Here is a 16275-nt window from a genome sequence, read left to right on the forward strand (position 1 = left end):
AGTTACACCCATTCTGCAGAGAGGGGCAAAAAAGGCTCAGAAAAATTACTTTCTCATGCCTTAAGTTATCTAGCTTTGGATCACTGGATCGCAGATGTGTGTGGTATCAGGCAGACTTATTGAAAAGGATGGTTAAAAAAAAATACTATCAACAATGCCTTAAGAAATAATAACAGCCAACGTTTACTAACAGCCAGATACTGCCCTGTTACAGATGAGGAAACCATGGTGCAGAGAGGTGAAGTGCCTTGATTAAACTGAATGATGTTTAAACCCTCCAGGAGGATGGAAGCAGAAGCTTTACAGCCACTCCTGGATGGGGGTGCCTGAGGCTGCCATATTCTGTGTTACCGGCTTTTTATGAGGCTTCTCACCTAGTCCTCACCAGCAACCCTATCGGACTGGGCATCTTCTGTAACAGAGGTTACTGAGGCCCCCAGTTCAGTGCAGGTGGCAAATGGTAAGAAGTAGGGCCTGGGTTTGAACAGGAAACTAACCACAGAAGCAGACTCACAACTCTCTTTCCCCTTTCGCAACCCTCACGCCTGCTGTGACCAGGAACAACTGTGTCTCCATGAACCGGCCCTCTCTTCTCCGAGGCTGTGGGGCTTAGCGAGAGGAACAACGTCTGCCTCCATTTCTTCTGTTCTCTTCCGAGGATGTCCCTGTAGTGGGCTTCTTCCAGGGGGACTGTGTAGAATCGGACTCTACCCCAGCAAATCTTAGGCTGGCCTCTCTCTTGTGTGGGTCTCCACTTCTTCATCTGTAAAATGGGGAGGCATGAACGCTCAGGCTTCCGGTAGCTTATGTAATCTGTGTAGCGCTTTGGCAAAGGCTCCTTCTCTCCAGTGAAAGACCTCAGTGAGCAAGGGGCCATAGCAAACCGATTGGAGCGTCCAGAACTTCATAAGCAAGGGATTTGCCCTCCCCCCCCACCCCCGCAAAGAACCTCAAGCAGCGACCCCCCCGACCCCCCCCCCCCCCCCCCCACCGCCCAAGCCCTGTCTACTCGCTTTCGTGCTCTAACTCGGAAAGTGATCTCTCAAATGCCTGGAAATATGCCCGCCCTAGTGAGGTCATGGTCCCCGTACCTACTCCGCACTGCACAGGTAAGAAAAATGAGCTCAGAGAGGAGCAGCCTTTTGCCCGAGGTCACACAGCGAAGGACTTGGGGGGTGGGGAATGATGGGGGAGCGGTGTTGTGGAATTCCAGGCGGATGTTGGCGCCCGCTTGTCTGCCCGCTTCTGATACCCGGGTTCGGGAGAATAGGCCGCTAACGAGCGGCCCATTAGGAGGAATTGTCACTCCTCTGGGAGCGAGGTTGTCCCATTAGGGCGAATTGTCATTCCTCCTGGAGCGAGGTTGTCCCGGCTCCGCGCAGGCTGAGTGCCGGGGCCGAGAGCAATTAACGCGGCTCCGGCTCGGGCAGCCGCCTCTGCCCCGGGCAGCGGGGGCGGGGCGCCCGGCGCGGCTGGAGCCGGTCACCCGGCGCAGCCCCTTCCCCCGGAGCCCGCCTTTCATCTCCCCGCGCCTGGCGCCTGCCCGCAGCCCTGGCCCGTCTACAGCCCCCTCCCCCGTCCCTCCTCCGCCTCCTCCGAGCCGCCGGGATCCAGAGACCGGTCCTGGAGTTGCAGACGCGGCGGTCCGCGCGCACTCCTTCACGGTTTTCGCCTCCAGACTTGCGGTGCGCGTGCGCGGCCGCTCCACGCGGGGCTGGGGCGCGTGCGAACGTGGAGCGCTGCGGGTCTGCGTGCACCACCCGGTGCTGCAAGGGGGATGGCCCGGTCCTCCGCTCCTACCTGCGTGACATTGCGGCAGAATTAGCGCTTCTTGGCTTTAGGGTTTTCATCTGTAAAATAGGGAAAATAATTTCTGCCCTGAGCGATGTGCTGGAAGAAACAAATGAGACCCTGGAAGACAGATTCAGATACTAAAGCAGAGGTGATGCTCGGTGGTGACTGAGTTCCTATTGGAACCTCACGTTTTTGCTTGCGAATATGTCACCGAACTCACCTTTACTGAATGCTCCCTACGTACCAAAGCCAGGCCTCTGCTAAGGGACCGTACGAAAGCCGAATTCTCAGTCCTGAAGATTTTACAAAGAACCCATCATGAACTCTGTGAAAGGGAGCGACATGCCTCATTTTGGATATCTGGCAGAGAAAGAAATAACTTGTTGCTGCTTTTGATATACAATAATGTGGTGGCGTTTGTTTGGACCCCTACACCTGCTAGTTATTTTATTTGGCCCCTTGAACGGAATTGCCACTAGAGTCATCCTGGTTAGGGGTTCTCTCATTCTAGAGATTAAAAAAAAAAAAAAGGACAGAGTGGGGGGTGCGTAAGGAAGAAGTAAAAAGACCAGGGTCACGCGGCCAGGAAGAGGTGAATACAATATTCTAAAAAACGCAGCCAACTCAGGAGCAAATGAACAGACGGGGCTTTCCATAAAAGGTTAGAATTATGTTGCGCTTCCACTCTTTTCACAGCAGAAGAGAGATCCTTTCCAGAATTGTCCAACCCCAGCAGGGAGCTGGGTTGGGGGGAGCCGGCAGAAAACAAGACGGTCAAGCTGGTTTCTCCCTGGACATCTATTCATGGCCAAAACTTAGTATCCTGGCTTAGAACACCAGTTATATATATATTTTAATTTCTTCTATTTTGTCATTTCTGGCTTCATACTTTTCATCGTTTGCCTGGACATCAGGACCAGAGAGTAGGGGAGAGGAACTTACCATATCCTCTCCTAGAAAAGTTCATCAAAAGAGCTCTAGTAGCACTGATTTAAGAAAAAGAAAAAAAAAAAATCCCAGGAATGAGTCTGCATGTCCCCTAACTGACAAATATTAACAAGGAGGTTTCAAGAACAGTTATCAAGCAGTGGCTGGGTACCACCCAACTGAAAACTGAACCATTTGTACATTTTGGCAGCTGAGTACTAAACGAATTTCAGGTTAGCTTCCAAAATATATACCCTGCACCTTGCTTAGCTATCTCTAGAAGGCACAGAACTTAATGTGGATTTACTGTACGGTATTTGAGATGCATATCAAGCCAACTATCAAGTATGACTCAAGGGGAAAATGCATAAGGCATGTATCTCCAGATAGCTTTTATAATTGTGTGTGTGAATTTTTAAATAACTTTCCCTAAACTTTCAGTTTCTTGATAGTGGTGGGAGAGGGAGGTTTTAGAAGGCTGTGGTTAAGACTTACTTACTTTTAAACTTTTATTCAGGACCATTTTTAATCAAATTGAGTTAAGTGGACAGTGCAGTGTTTTTATCCTCTAAGTGTCAGTAACACTTATTCTGGTTATCCTAGGCCAGCACAGTTTCAGTCCAGGCAGAGGTTTGGGGTGAAGGAAAGTGCTCTAGGAAGTGGATCTAGGGGTCATGTTTCTCTTGAATATCCAGTTAGCTCCAAGATCTGGTCATTTCACTAGTTAAAAACAATGTCTCTTCCTTCTAAAGCTTTGGGAACTATTTAACAAGCATCTGCTGTGTGCAAGTTCCTGAGTTGGGATACTTCTATTCACCTCATCATCTTTGGCATATAGGAAATCACTCAGATATAGGAAAAGGCAACCATAGCATAGCAGGCTTCATTTGAAGCAATAGGTGTTGACCCAGTGGCCTGCAGCAAGACTGGTCTCTGCACTTTAGAAGCTTCTGTGCTCTCCCCTTTCCCATACTGAGACAGTCATCACTAAGGCTTTGAGATGTAATTACCCAGGGTATAATTTCAAGTGGGGTGGGGATATCTATACTTTTTTGTTTTTTTTTTTTAGCCAGGTGCAATGAATAAAAATGTGCTTCCCTAAAAGATACACAGGCTGGGGTGTGCAAACTTGGCACCCAATATTTATGAGATTTGCGGGGGGGGGGGGTGGTTGGGAAGCAGTAGATATTATCTATGCCTTTTCCTCCCTCCTCCTCCTTGAAGGCAAACACTGGCACCTAAACACACATGACAAGCACAGGCTCAAACAAACTCATAAACACACAGTGCACGCTGTCTTGAGAAAAAGGTCGGATCCGGATTTCGTCCAGTGAGGAGATTCAGGGAAAAGAAAACTCCAGGATTTCGAGTTTCTAAGAGTGCGCTGGTTTTGTTTTTGAGTGTAAGAGATGGAAAGCTCTGCTTTAAATTTTCCAGCTACTCGGGAGAGGGTTGTCGTGACCACCTTCCTCTCTGACTCCCTCCGGCCCCTCTCCTAGGGGAGTTACAGTAATAGCAAACGCTGATGGGCACTTGCTAATAGCGAAATATCTACCCTTATAAGCGCCATGCATGTAGTATTTCCTTTAACAGGGATGCTGGCCCTTGCTTTCAGTGCTGACCCGGAAAACTGTTAAGTTAGCCCAGTTTCGGCCCATAGTAGGAGCTTCATCAAAGTTTTTTGCAATGTCAGTTGCAGATTTTAAACGTGTTTTGGAGCGGAGAACCTTTTTAAAAGAGGGGTCAAAAGAGAGAAGAAATGGGACTCGGCGAACTTCCTCTTTAAATAATCGGCCTTAATTACGCCTTAGACTTTTCAGTTTTGGCGTGATTATAACCCTTGAGGGATCGCCTAATAACAACTCTGCTGACTGCTCCTGTAATTAACTCCTAATTTATTTCAAACAGAAAAAAAAAAAAAAAAAAAAAGTCCCAGCCTCTTCTGGAAGAACCAATCGGAGGCTAGCATCCGTGGCGTCAGCGCCAGGGCGAGCGCGGATTGGCTGAGCCCAGTCTCTCACTTCCCCTTGGAGGAAAGGCACAGCTCCAGGCGCGCCCCTCCCGTCTCCCCCCCAAAAAAGTTTGAGTCGCAGCTGCCGGGTTGCCAGCGGAGTCGCGCGCCCGGAGCTACGTAGGGCAGAGAAGTCATGGCTTCTCCGTCCAAAGGCAATGACCTGTTTTCGTCTGATGAGGAGGGCCCGGCGATGGTGGCCGGACCGGGCCCGGGGCCTGGGGGCGCCGAAGGAGCAGCGGAGGAGCGCCGCGTCAAGGTCTCCAGCCTGCCCTTCAGTGTGGAGGCGCTCATGTCGGACAAGAAGCCGCCCAAGGAGACGTCCCCGCGGCCAGCCGAAAGCGCCTCCGCCGGGGCCACCCTGCGGCCGCTTCTGCTGCCTGGCCACGGCGTCCGGGAAGCTCACAGCCCCGGGCCGCTGGTCAAACCCTTCGAGACCGCCTCGGTCAAGTCGGAAAATTCAGAAGACGGAGCGGCGTGGATGCAGGAACCGGGCAGATACTCGCCGCCGCCAAGTGAGTCCCTGCGGGAGCCGGGACCAGGAGTAGGTGGGGTGCGCGGGGTACCGGAGGGAACTAGGGGCCAGTATTCCAAGCTATGGGTACGGAGGCCCCCCTGTACTGTGTCCCCTAAAGCAAACATTGCAAGGTCTTGGCCCCTTAATATCCCCAGAGTCCAGCGGCATCCAAGACACCTTCTGGGTGATAGCCGCGCAGCGCGTGTTCGGGATCCCCCAGCTACACAAAGTATTCTATACAATTGCCAACTCCCTGGTCTTTGAAGGGTGAACCCAGCTGGGTTGGGATCGCTCGGTTGTCGTTTTCTCTAGCCCACAGCCCTGCGCTCAGGCCACTTAGCTTTTTCTCACTGTCCATCGGGGTTTCAGTCTAGGGAGTTGAAGAAGGATTCTCGTTTAATGTGCACCCGAAATATACCAGGGAGAAGCGGAGTGCCTTACTGTTTTTCAAAGTTCACAATCCTGCGAGGTGTGCCCTCATTTTAAAGATGAGCTCGTTAAAATCTAATCGGACTTTGGGGTAGCAGTGATCATCTTCCGTTGGTCCCTGGGGCATCGAAGCACGATCCCTCGGAGGGATGGCGGCAGAGACCTATGGGGCGAGAAGTATCTCCCGACGGCCGGCAAGTCGCTTCGCTGGGAGCGGGCTGGGGTCAGCGGCGTGGGGCTCCGCTTGGCTCAGAGTAATAATTAACAGCATTCCAGCAGCGCTTGAGTTTACAAAGTGATGCTTATTAGTTCACCATATCCCGGTCATCGCTGGAACCTCGAAGTGTGGGGAGAAGCCCGGGACCTGTGGTTATCTCAGTTTTCAGACACCCAGACTTTGAGGATTGAACTTGATTCAGCCAGGTCACCAACAGTGGCAGAATTGGGCAAGGGGCCCTGGTGTCCAAGCCCTAGCCCTGGCCACCTTTGATCCTTCTACCCAGAGAGACCAAGGAAAAGCTGAAACACCTGCACCCCGCTTCCTGCCAATAAGGAAGAACAGAGAGGCCCAGGAGAGCTGATTTCTCTTCCAGCATTTACATCTATTTTGGGGGCCTTGGGTATTTTTTGCAATTTGGACAAACCATTCATTTCCTATAGCTCCTTTTACTTATATCTCCTGACCTTTAAGATGTCTCTGCCCTCACTGTACCTCTAGGAAAAGTGAGAGAGAAGGGGCCTGCGGAGGGATTTTTTTTCCCAAAGCTAGGAGCAGCACATTTTACCCTATTTCCATCAGCTGGGAAAACTCAGAAACAAGTATTTTGTGAACAGAACAAGGCCATATAACCAGACGTCAGTGGCGGTCCCCTCTGGCGTCTTTCTCCACCCTGTTAGAAACTCCAAAAGATTCAAAGGGCGTGGAGATTAAGGACTCAAAGAATTTAACCTCAAGTTTGCACAGTGCTTTATGCACTTTTCACCGTATTATCTTATCTGATCTCTGTGGCTGAAGCCAGCCTCCCAGTAACAGATGAGGACATTTCAGCAGAGTTCAGAGGAATCTGCACACGTCGAGTTTGGGCTTGACAAGAAAGGCCTGGGGACATTTAATGATCACCTACCTGGTGGCAGCCCAGGACTCTGGGCATTCTAAAATTTGGTACTCTGAACTGCAGGATCAGTGTTACTTACCCATTTTATTGATGGTGAAATAGAGGCTCAGAAACTTTAAATAACTTAATTTGTTTTGACGAATATTGAGTGTCTGTGTATTCATAGGCCTGGGTCAATTCCCAGCCTCACATCAATGATTCAGACCTTACAGGGAGTAGTATCCAGAGGTCAGAGATTTCCACTTACTTAGGTTCTTGGAGTTCTGTAAATATGCCTGCCAGGGCCCAAGGTAAGGCAGCCCTGGATGTGGCCTTCTCATGAGAAAAATCGGAGATTATGAGAAAGGATTTAACTTTAAAATAAACTTTAAACTTTAAAGTTTGTTTTAACTTTAAAACAAAAAGTGGGTCAGTCGTGGTTTAGGCCTGGAGATGGCCTCGGGATCCCTGTGGTAGAAGCAGTGGGTTCCGGGAGCCTAGGGCCAGAGCCTGGGGCAGGAGGGAGCCACTTACCCAGGCCGGGTTTTGTTATTCATAGGCAGTAGGACCGATGCTGTTTTGCTTTGTATAATCTCATCCTTCCTCAGGTTTAAAATGGAGTGGGGATGGGAGGGTGAGGAGTAGTATGCTGGGTAGGAAGCCTCATAGCCTTATAGCTTTGATATACCGCAAGATACCCATCTCCTGGACTTCATAATTCAAATGCAGCCCCTAGGATCAGCGGAATGACTGCCCAGGCACGGAGTTCCTTTCAACAGGGGCAAGTGTAGACTCTAGAAGCTTGGTGTCTGTGCTGTGACCACTGGGTTCTCCCAAGCAGCCCGGTCAAGTCTTTGAAGAGTGAGAATTTCACAGATCTCTGAGCCTCTGTTGTTATTTTATTTGCAAATTAAGAAGTAGGCACCCCTAGGTCTCTGGCTTACTTAGGGATTAGCATATGCAGAAGTATGCACTCCTGTGGTAGTTGCTCATCCATCCGTTGCCCAGACTTCTGGTTTTTGATTGAGTGCAGAACCCACTACCTCTCTTTTGTAATCACTTAAAGTGATGGTTAATAATGTCCCATTAGGACAAGTCCATTTCTCGTTGGAAAGGGAGGCTGGCTTGGCACTTGTGCTGTGTCACCCTCAACTATGAAGTGTAAACTTTCTTGGGCCACCAAAGTAACTAAACAAGAAATGCAACATTCTCCCTTTGGAGTACTTACTACTGTGGCTGCATTTGGAAAATTAGCATAGCTCATAAAAGCCACATGCAGAAAATGAATTCTTTAGCATCTGTCCCTTAGCTCCCCCCCCCCCCCCCACCCACCCTGGCCCCATTCCGTTTAAGGAAAAGCCCAAAGTTAGTTGATTCTATGGAATCACAAGGATGCTCTGTCCTGTGACTTCCTATAATTGAATCCATTTTAAATGTAAAGTCTGGATGCCATTGGCATACCTTTATTTTGCTTGTTATTCTTTCTTTCTAAATGCCAGCAACAAGCTAATCATTTACACGTTTGCTCCAAACCATAGAATGGGTAGGAGAGATGACTAAGATGTCATCACATGCTCTCAATTCAGGAGGCAGTATGATTTCCCCTGACATTTACATTTATGGGCAAGCTAATTTTTCCCTCCTTCTGTAAAGTTTATATTACAGAAGCACCCAGCCAAGAAAGTTATCCCACATCCAGATCTGTGAAATGATGTTCAGGTTTTATAATCTGTAGACTGGAGGGAATGACAGCTCTGTGGTTGTTTATTGCATGAGGCTGCTCCCCAATCCAAAGATGCTATTAATTTACAGCAGACCTTATCGGCACAATTATCCTTCATAAATATGCTGATGCAATCCCAACATTTCCTGGTATAGAGAGGGGACCCCTTTAAGATGAGTCACCAGGAAGAGATGGGGTTTTGTTTTTCAGAGAACCCTCAGCTCTCTTGGCATATCAGGGATGTGTTCATGTTTTATGATCTCTAATGCTGTTTGTTTGCCATATAGAAAATTCTGTGACACCATTTAACTGCCCAACTTTTTGTAAAAAGATTCAATTTTTTAAAGCAAAACAACAAATTCACTTAAGTTTGGTCCTTCTCGACCCTCCACCACCAAAAAACACATTAACCTTACATGGTTTTCACTGAGGTTCCTTTTTGAATGATGAAGAGGAGCCCTTCCCTCCCTCCCACATGGACATACCCGGTGACAAAGCCACTTTCTTTTGCTAACTCACTCTCCATTTCTATTCCCTAGGACACATGAGCCCCACCACCTGCACCCTGCGGAAACACAAGACCAATCGGAAGCCCCGCACACCCTTTACCACGTCCCAGCTCCTCGCTCTGGAGCGCAAGTTCCGCCAGAAACAGTACCTCTCCATCGCAGAGCGGGCAGAGTTCTCCAGCTCTCTGAACCTCACAGAGACCCAGGTCAAAATCTGGTTCCAGAACCGAAGAGCCAAGGCGAAAAGACTGCAGGAGGCAGAACTGGAAAAGCTGAAAATGGCTGCAAAACCTATGCTGCCCTCCGGCTTCAGCCTCCCTTTCCCCATCAACTCTCCCCTGCAAGCAGCATCTCTATATGGTGCATCTTACCCTTTCCATAGACCTGTGCTCCCCATCCCGCCCGTCGGACTCTATGCGACTCCAGTGGGATATGGCATGTACCACCTATCCTAAGGAAGACCAGCTCAATAGACTCCGGGATGGATGTTTGTTTAAAAGCCTCCCCCGTCCCTCTCCAAGAAGACAGTCCCGCTCTACAAACCTTGCATGCACCACCCTCAGCCTCAGCGGCTAGGTCGACAGGGCCACAGACATAGTTCAAATTGCTTCTTTTGACTGGAGACACCCAAGCCCTGTTTTCTTGGTTAATCTGCCAGATGCGCCCCCCACCCCTTTCATAAAAGATTGGCTCTGACAGTTTTTATATATAAATATATATATAATAAAATATAATACATTTTTATACAGCAGACATAAAAATCAAATTATTTTGAAAGGCAAAATTTATATATATATATATCTTTTTTCTCTATATATCACCTTCCTAAAAGATACTGCTTAAGTCTACCTGTTGTTTTTTTTCTTATGGGGGAGACAAATTATTTGCTAAAATTGCTGAAATCTGGTGATTTGGATGGAATAACTGACTTTAGCTTATGGAAAACAAACGTTAGAATTAGACATTACTTGCATAAGGAGTAGATATGGAGAGATTCCTCCCAGGGAAGGGACACACCATGTTTTTGCATTTTTCATGTGCATTAAAAACTCACATAGATCGAAAACTCACTAGACATGACCCTATTTGGCCCTATATTTTTCCCCCCTCTCCACCTTGTTTATTACACATTATTAAAAGTTTTTGTAAGATCAATAAAAGATTAGAATCCTGAGAGTCCTCCGGGGTAAGGTGGAAAACGGAGGTCCTTCCTAATTCCTCTCAAGGCTGTTGCTTAACTTCATTTCAGATAATTGGGGAGAGAAAAGTTAAAGCATGTTGGGAGGAATTGATGGTTTCTGTGAACCACTGGGTATGTCAGTCCTCACACATTGCAAAGGCAATTTGGGGGAGGGATGTAGTTAATTCTCTGCTTTAAAAAAAAAAAATGAGTATCTTGTAACCATTGTCTATATGCTAAATATTCTTGAGCAATGAATAGATCCAAAAAGAAGAAAATCATGCTTTCTCTGTATGTACCTATTGTATGTGCTAAACTTATTAGAAAAATTTATATACTTTTTAACATATTGGGGGCAGAGGGTAAAGCCATGTTTTGACTTGATAAAAAATGGTGTTGTCAGACAGCCCATATAGCTCCTTGGTATTTAATCTTTCTATCCAGCACCCCCTCCCTGTCCCAAGTATACCTTTATCCCTTTGAAAGGGTGCCTTGTATAATTTTATATATTTTATTGAAGAGTTATTTCTTATCTCTTATTCTGAATTAAATTAAACGTTTGTTTTATTGCAGTAAAGTCTGTCCAAAGTCACAATTATTTTTAAGAGGCGCTCTGTGTTCTTTAGCTGGACTTAACCCAGAAATGCCACCCAAATGGGGGAGGGGGCCTGGTGATTTTTATGATGATTTTAATGTGAATCAATCAAGAGCTGTGGCCAGATTCAGCCTGGGGTAGGGAAGTCCATTGAAAACAGCAAAAGACTTTGAACTGCTTCCTTTGGCAGCTTGTGTTACTCAAGGAAAATTGCTATTAGGAGTTTTTCAAATCAGTGAAAGATGAGCTTAGAAGTGGCAGGGCCCAGGGATAGGCCAGAATCAGGGGTTTTTCAAGGGAAAAATCTTGAACTTGAAATCTCTCAGCTAAACAAAACAAGCTGAGGGAACGGACCTATATAGTTCTTTGCAAATGGAGATGGTAACTGGATGCATTCACTTGGGGGATGGGGTGCAGGATAGATGGATGCCTGTTGCCCTTTCAGGACTGTGTCAAATCACATTCCGTTTACCATTCCTATCTCCCTTCCAAGGAGATCGATCTCGAACAAATGCTCTTTTCGGTTTGTAGGGGGAAGGTAGTCCATTCAAGTGCCCTTTGCTTTGCAGTCTGCCTTTCCACTGGCTACGGAACGGGGGTCAGGCTTGGGTTTTGAGGCATCACCATGAAAATAAATTGGTAATGGGTAGAGGAAGCGGGGAAGAATCAAACTCTGCTTTCTGTTGCACAAAGAAACCAAGTAGCCATTGATGATACCTTTCCGAGGGCTCTTTCCGGGTGAGGGGCTCCGGTGACCCTGGGAACAAGTCGGAAGGGAGCGGAAAACGGTGGTGCGAAGACTGAGGTGAGGAGACTGGAACCTGACGCCTACTAAGACTAGCGCTTTCGTCCGTTTGCTTTGTGCCACACCCGGTTTAGAGGTGGGCTCCGGAAACTCCATTTTCCGGTCGGGCAGAGGCTCCCAAGGTCGGGCGGTGAGTTTCTTCTGCGAAGTGTGATCCAAACCCAGGGATCGCCTCCGAAGCTGGGGTCTGACCGATTTCTCCCAGCTCCGCCACTGCACTCCGGAGCTGGAATGATCTGCAAGAGCGTCTCAAATCTCCCCGAACGTGTGCCCTTGCCATCCCGCTGGGCCATCTCATTTACGGGATGCGCTTTCTGAAGGCGGAAGCCCTTCCCGGTTTCGTCATCTGCCGCCAAGCTGGGTCCCTAATGAACCAGCCCATCGAGCTTCTTTCCCGGGGGATCTCAGACCCTAGCCTCCGGCGACCTCAGCCCAGGATGGGGGATCCGGAGACACTGCCGCCTCTGGGTTAAGAGTCAGCTTGCCCCGGAGAGCAGGGGGTCACGGGCCAGAGTGGTTTTCGGAGAATCCGGGCTGCGTCCTGCGTGGTCAGCGGGGTGGATTGGAAACCGTCTAAGCGCCTGCGCATTTCCTCAATCGCCCTAAATCCCAGCGAAAACCTGAGGCCGGGACAGGGGAAAAGAGTTGCTCAGGCTCCAATACATGCACCACAGAGCTCCTGGGTGGATGGGGTTACCCCCTAGTCGAGGACGTGGCCGGGTTACAGGGGCCCAGACCGCGGCCAGAGGTCCGCGGGGCCGCCGGTGCGCGGTGCTCTGGGGCTCCCTCCGAACTGCCGGCCCCGCCTTAGGTTTGGCAGTCGCCAGAGTCCCTGAGTATGTCGGGCTTGGTATGCCAGGCGTCTCAGGGACCAGACCAACAACCTGCGGTGACAGAGGGCCCCGAGTCACCAAGGACCCGCGCAGCGCGCCTTGGAAATGAAAACCGAAGATGTCCGCGTGCCGGTTTTGGCCATAGTCGCCTAAGCTGTCGGGAGACTGGCACACAGCTCCACCCGCCCTCCTGTAATTCTTAAGGCTTTTATCTAAAACTTCCCAGCAATACGGTTCTGCTCTCAGGAAGCAGAGAGGACGGAAAGGAGAAGGAATCCTATGTATTGAGCTCCTACTAAGTATGGAACTCGGCATCTTCTGTCTCATCTCATCCAGTCATTGCACACCCCCCTGGGGAGGTATTATTGATGCCATTTTATAGGTGAGGAAACTGAGGCTCAGGGGCTCACTAAGGTCCCAGAGTCCATAAAGGGGGCCAGCAGAATTCAGGCCAAAGTATGAGCCTGGAGGAGGTGAAGTCTGGCAAAGGGGGCCCTGAAGGACCTGTCTTAGAGGAGTTGAGGGATGAAGGACCCTAGGGAGCCCTCCAGACCCCCCAGCCCAGATCCCAGCACAGCCCTGCTCTGGAGCCCCTCTCTGCATCTCCTTCCCCACCCCTCATTGCTGTAAGGGGCTTCTCACCCAGGGTGCCAGCTTCTCCATCACAGGGGACCTGAGGCTCAGCCTGAACAGCCTCCTCCCCCTTGCAGCCCTGGGGAGGAGCAGGGCCGGCAGGAGGTAAGCGGCAAAGGCCTGGCTGGCTGAGAGCAGGCGCTGGTGAAACGTCTGCCTGACCCGACTGAAAAGAGGATCCCTGCCTTTGAGCAGAACCTTGTCTGACCGAATGAAAACTCCCACGGCCATTCTTTGCTATAAAAGCCGCTCATTTGCCACGGGTTGGAGAGGCCACCTCCCCACCCCCAATCCCTCTCCACTGCTGGGTTTGGAATAAACATAAACCTCATTTATAAAAGAACCCACGTCAAACACACACACACACACACACACACACACACCCCTCCCTGAAGTCACAGGGCCCAGTTGGTGAAGTTGATTGTGCCTGTTTTCCCCTTCAATGTAAGTTAAAAAAAGAAATCTCAAGATTGGTGATGCTGTAGGCCTCCTTAATGAAATCAATGAAATCGGCCAGAGAGCAATGAGGAAAAGTCTGCTGTCAACTCCTGGACCCCTCCATCTCTCTCCCACCCCCAACAACCCTCTCACCTCCCTCCCTGCTAGGAACTAAATAAAAAGCAGTAAAATTACTTTCCAAAATAGCCTGCTTCAAAGCAGAACAGAGTACCAGGCTGCGGGAATCCTGAATCCTGCCCTGATAAGGTTCATAATAATCAAATCCAAACTCCATCCACCTCCTCTGACTCTTTCCAACCTCCTCCGGACCCCTCTGCATTTGTTGATGAAAACACTTTGATGTCCTGAGTCCTCCAAACAATTATTATTATAATTTTAAACAACCTGGTATTTTCCATTACTAACGGCTCGGGCTTTGAAGTTACACCTCATAATTTCCTAAATTAAATAAATCATTTTAAGTTTGCACTGGGAGGCTTTTAATAGCAGAGAAAGGAATATCATTATCTTATTGAGACCCAATTGTGGTGGCTCCAGTTTGGCTGTAGCTAGGGGCAAAGTAGGCTCACTCTAACAGACCTACTTTATTAACCTCCCATAACTCTTGAAAGAACATTTTTATATTTTCTTTGATTTCCCCCCTCCCTCTCTTGTTTTAAAGCTGTCCCAACCTTTAATTAGTGCCTAATATGAAAAGCATTATTTTTTTAATGCTATGTAATTTACCAGCGGCAACAGGCCAACTTAACAATTGTTTATTAGACTTGGTTTTTCACACAGGGCAAAGAATGCCGCTCCAAACCCAACTTTTCATGGGTGGTTGCACTAATTAATACAGTGTCTGAGGCTCCTAGGGGGTTTTTTAATATTGAAGCCTATGGGGGCGGAAGGGGGTTTTAGAAGTCCAGCTCCCGCCGCCCGACGTTCTCGCTCTGATTTCTTTCATGCTGTTTTGATCCTGTCTGTGGAGTCAGCACAGACAGAAACTGTGCCCTGGCTCCGGAGATAACGATGACAACAGCCCCGGGAACCCCCCAGCACCTCCACTTGTGATTTATGGTGTGTGGGGCCTGACTTGGGGTGCAGGGAGCCCTCTGCTCACACTGGGCCTGCGGTGGGGGGAGCTGCCCTTCGTCCAGCCTGGAGGGGCAAGGAGCTGGCCTGGGGCTAGGGTTGGGCCAGACTCAGGCTGCTGGGGGCACATGCCAGTTCTCCCAGGCACCAGGCAGCACTGAGCTCCAGGCAGAGAACTGGCTGAGACTGAGGCAGGGCTGGGGTGGGGGTGAAGGTACAGCGAGGGAGGCACCCGGCCAGCGCTGCCTCTGGGCTTCCAGTTGCCTTTGCTGCTGCTGTTCAATGACTCAGTCGTGTCCGACTCTTAGTGACCCCATGGACTGCAGGACAACAGGCCTCCCCTTCCTTCACTATCTCATTATTTGAGTTTGCTCAAATTCATGTTATCTTCATCTCCCTTATTCCCTCCGCCCCTTTTTTTGACTTTCATGCCCCATCTTAAGCCCACTCCTCACTTTATTTATTTTTTTTTATTCTTTTGCTCTTTTATTCACCTGCTTTCAATCTTTTTCAGGTCTGTCCCACTCTCTTTTTAATTTTTTTCCCCTTTATCTTCAGTCCATACAATTCTTCTTCAGGGTCTCATTCTTAACTTCCTCTTTTCTCCCTCTTGTCTTCACTTTTCTGTCATTTTGTTCCTCCACGTGTCTCTCAATAGTTTTTCCTTTTCTATTTATTCTTATTCCTACCTACTTGTCCCCTTCTCGTTCTCTGTTTTACTTCTTTCTTCCCCGGTTCCAGCGATTCTGTGCCCGATTGATTGCAGGAACCCCGCCAGCACCCGCTGGCCCCGCTCCTGCGGACGCCTCGCCTCGCTCAGGGGGCTCCCGATCACCACCTCCCCTCGGTGCCTTTCCCGCCCCTGCTGCACCTGGCAAGCCAGCAAGGAAGAGACCCCTGAGCAGGGGGCAGGGCAAGTCGCTGGGCTTCTCCCTGGAACCGTGGGCGTCTCGGGCTAGAAGGGCAGCGCCGGGCCGAGAAGGGCCAGGTCCCCGCGCTCAGCCCCTCCGCCCCGCCCGCCGCCGGCCGCCCGTTTGATGTCGCGGGCCCGGCAGGAATGCGGCCGGGTTATCAATCACCCAGCTGGATCCCGAAGGTCTCGGCCTAATCACATTTAATTGCTCGTGGAGGCCCACTCTCGCCCCGGGCCGGCCGCCGCGCTCAATTACTCCCCAAATACCTGCCATCAATAAATGCGCGCTGACACCGGCCCGGCCCGCTCTGGCCCAGGACATCTCAGCCGACCAGGCGCCCCGCATCCCGCTCCCACCCCCTTCCCCGTCATTAAACTTACACCTCGACGCCCCGAGGAGCAAGCCAAGCAGATAATAACAGTCCCCTTTTATTGAGAGCATCCCAAGTGCCAGACACTGGTGCTCAGCGATTTACACACTCCTTGAAGTCTCACCACCGTCTGTCTGGGAGGTGTTACCATCTCCATTTGAATTAAGGGAATTTAGGTTTATTCTTTAATGTTCCCCAGGTGGCAAAGGTAGGCCTTGGCCCTCCTGGGACGCGACCTTGCGACCCGGCAATTCCACAGCCCATATGTAGAAGAACGAGACAATAGTGCCTCCCAGAGGCCAAGGATTTACCCGGAGCCCCGGCATTAAGGTGTGCGGACCAGGTACTACCTACAGGAGTTTGTTTATTCCTCCACCTACTCTGGGAAGTGTTTCCGTTTTCCAGGTG

At 49.6% G+C, this 16275-nt stretch overlaps 1 protein-coding gene across 1 annotated transcript; it reads left to right on the forward strand.

Annotated features, from left to right (window-relative positions):
* Positions 1–4782: 4782 nt before the first annotated feature.
* Positions 4783–10761, forward strand: MSX2 (msh homeobox 2). The gene is made up of 2 exons (XM_027520396.1): positions 4783–5247; positions 9035–10761. The coding sequence occupies exons 1-2, from the start codon at positions 4869–4871 to the stop codon at positions 9457–9459; spliced, it is 804 nt and encodes a 267-aa protein (XP_027376197.1). The 5' UTR covers positions 4783–4868; the 3' UTR covers positions 9460–10761.
* Positions 10762–16275: the final 5514 nt, after the last annotated feature.

Source organism: Bos indicus x Bos taurus, chromosome 20, assembly GCF_003369695.1.
Source record: "Bos indicus x Bos taurus breed Angus x Brahman F1 hybrid chromosome 20, Bos_hybrid_MaternalHap_v2.0, whole genome shotgun sequence".
Classification (NCBI taxonomy): Eukaryota; Metazoa; Chordata; class Mammalia; order Artiodactyla; family Bovidae; genus Bos; species Bos indicus x Bos taurus.

Bases quoted from the DNA above. Each gene is read 5' to 3' on its own strand.
- MSX2 (XM_027520396.1), top strand. From the start codon at position 4,869: ATGGCTTCTCCGTCCAAAGGCAATGACCTGTTTTCGTCTGATGAGGAG. The intron at 5,248-9,034 runs GTGAGTCCCTGC...TCTATTCCCTAG, and splicing joins CAGATACTCGCCGCCGCCAA to GACACATGAGCCCCACCACC.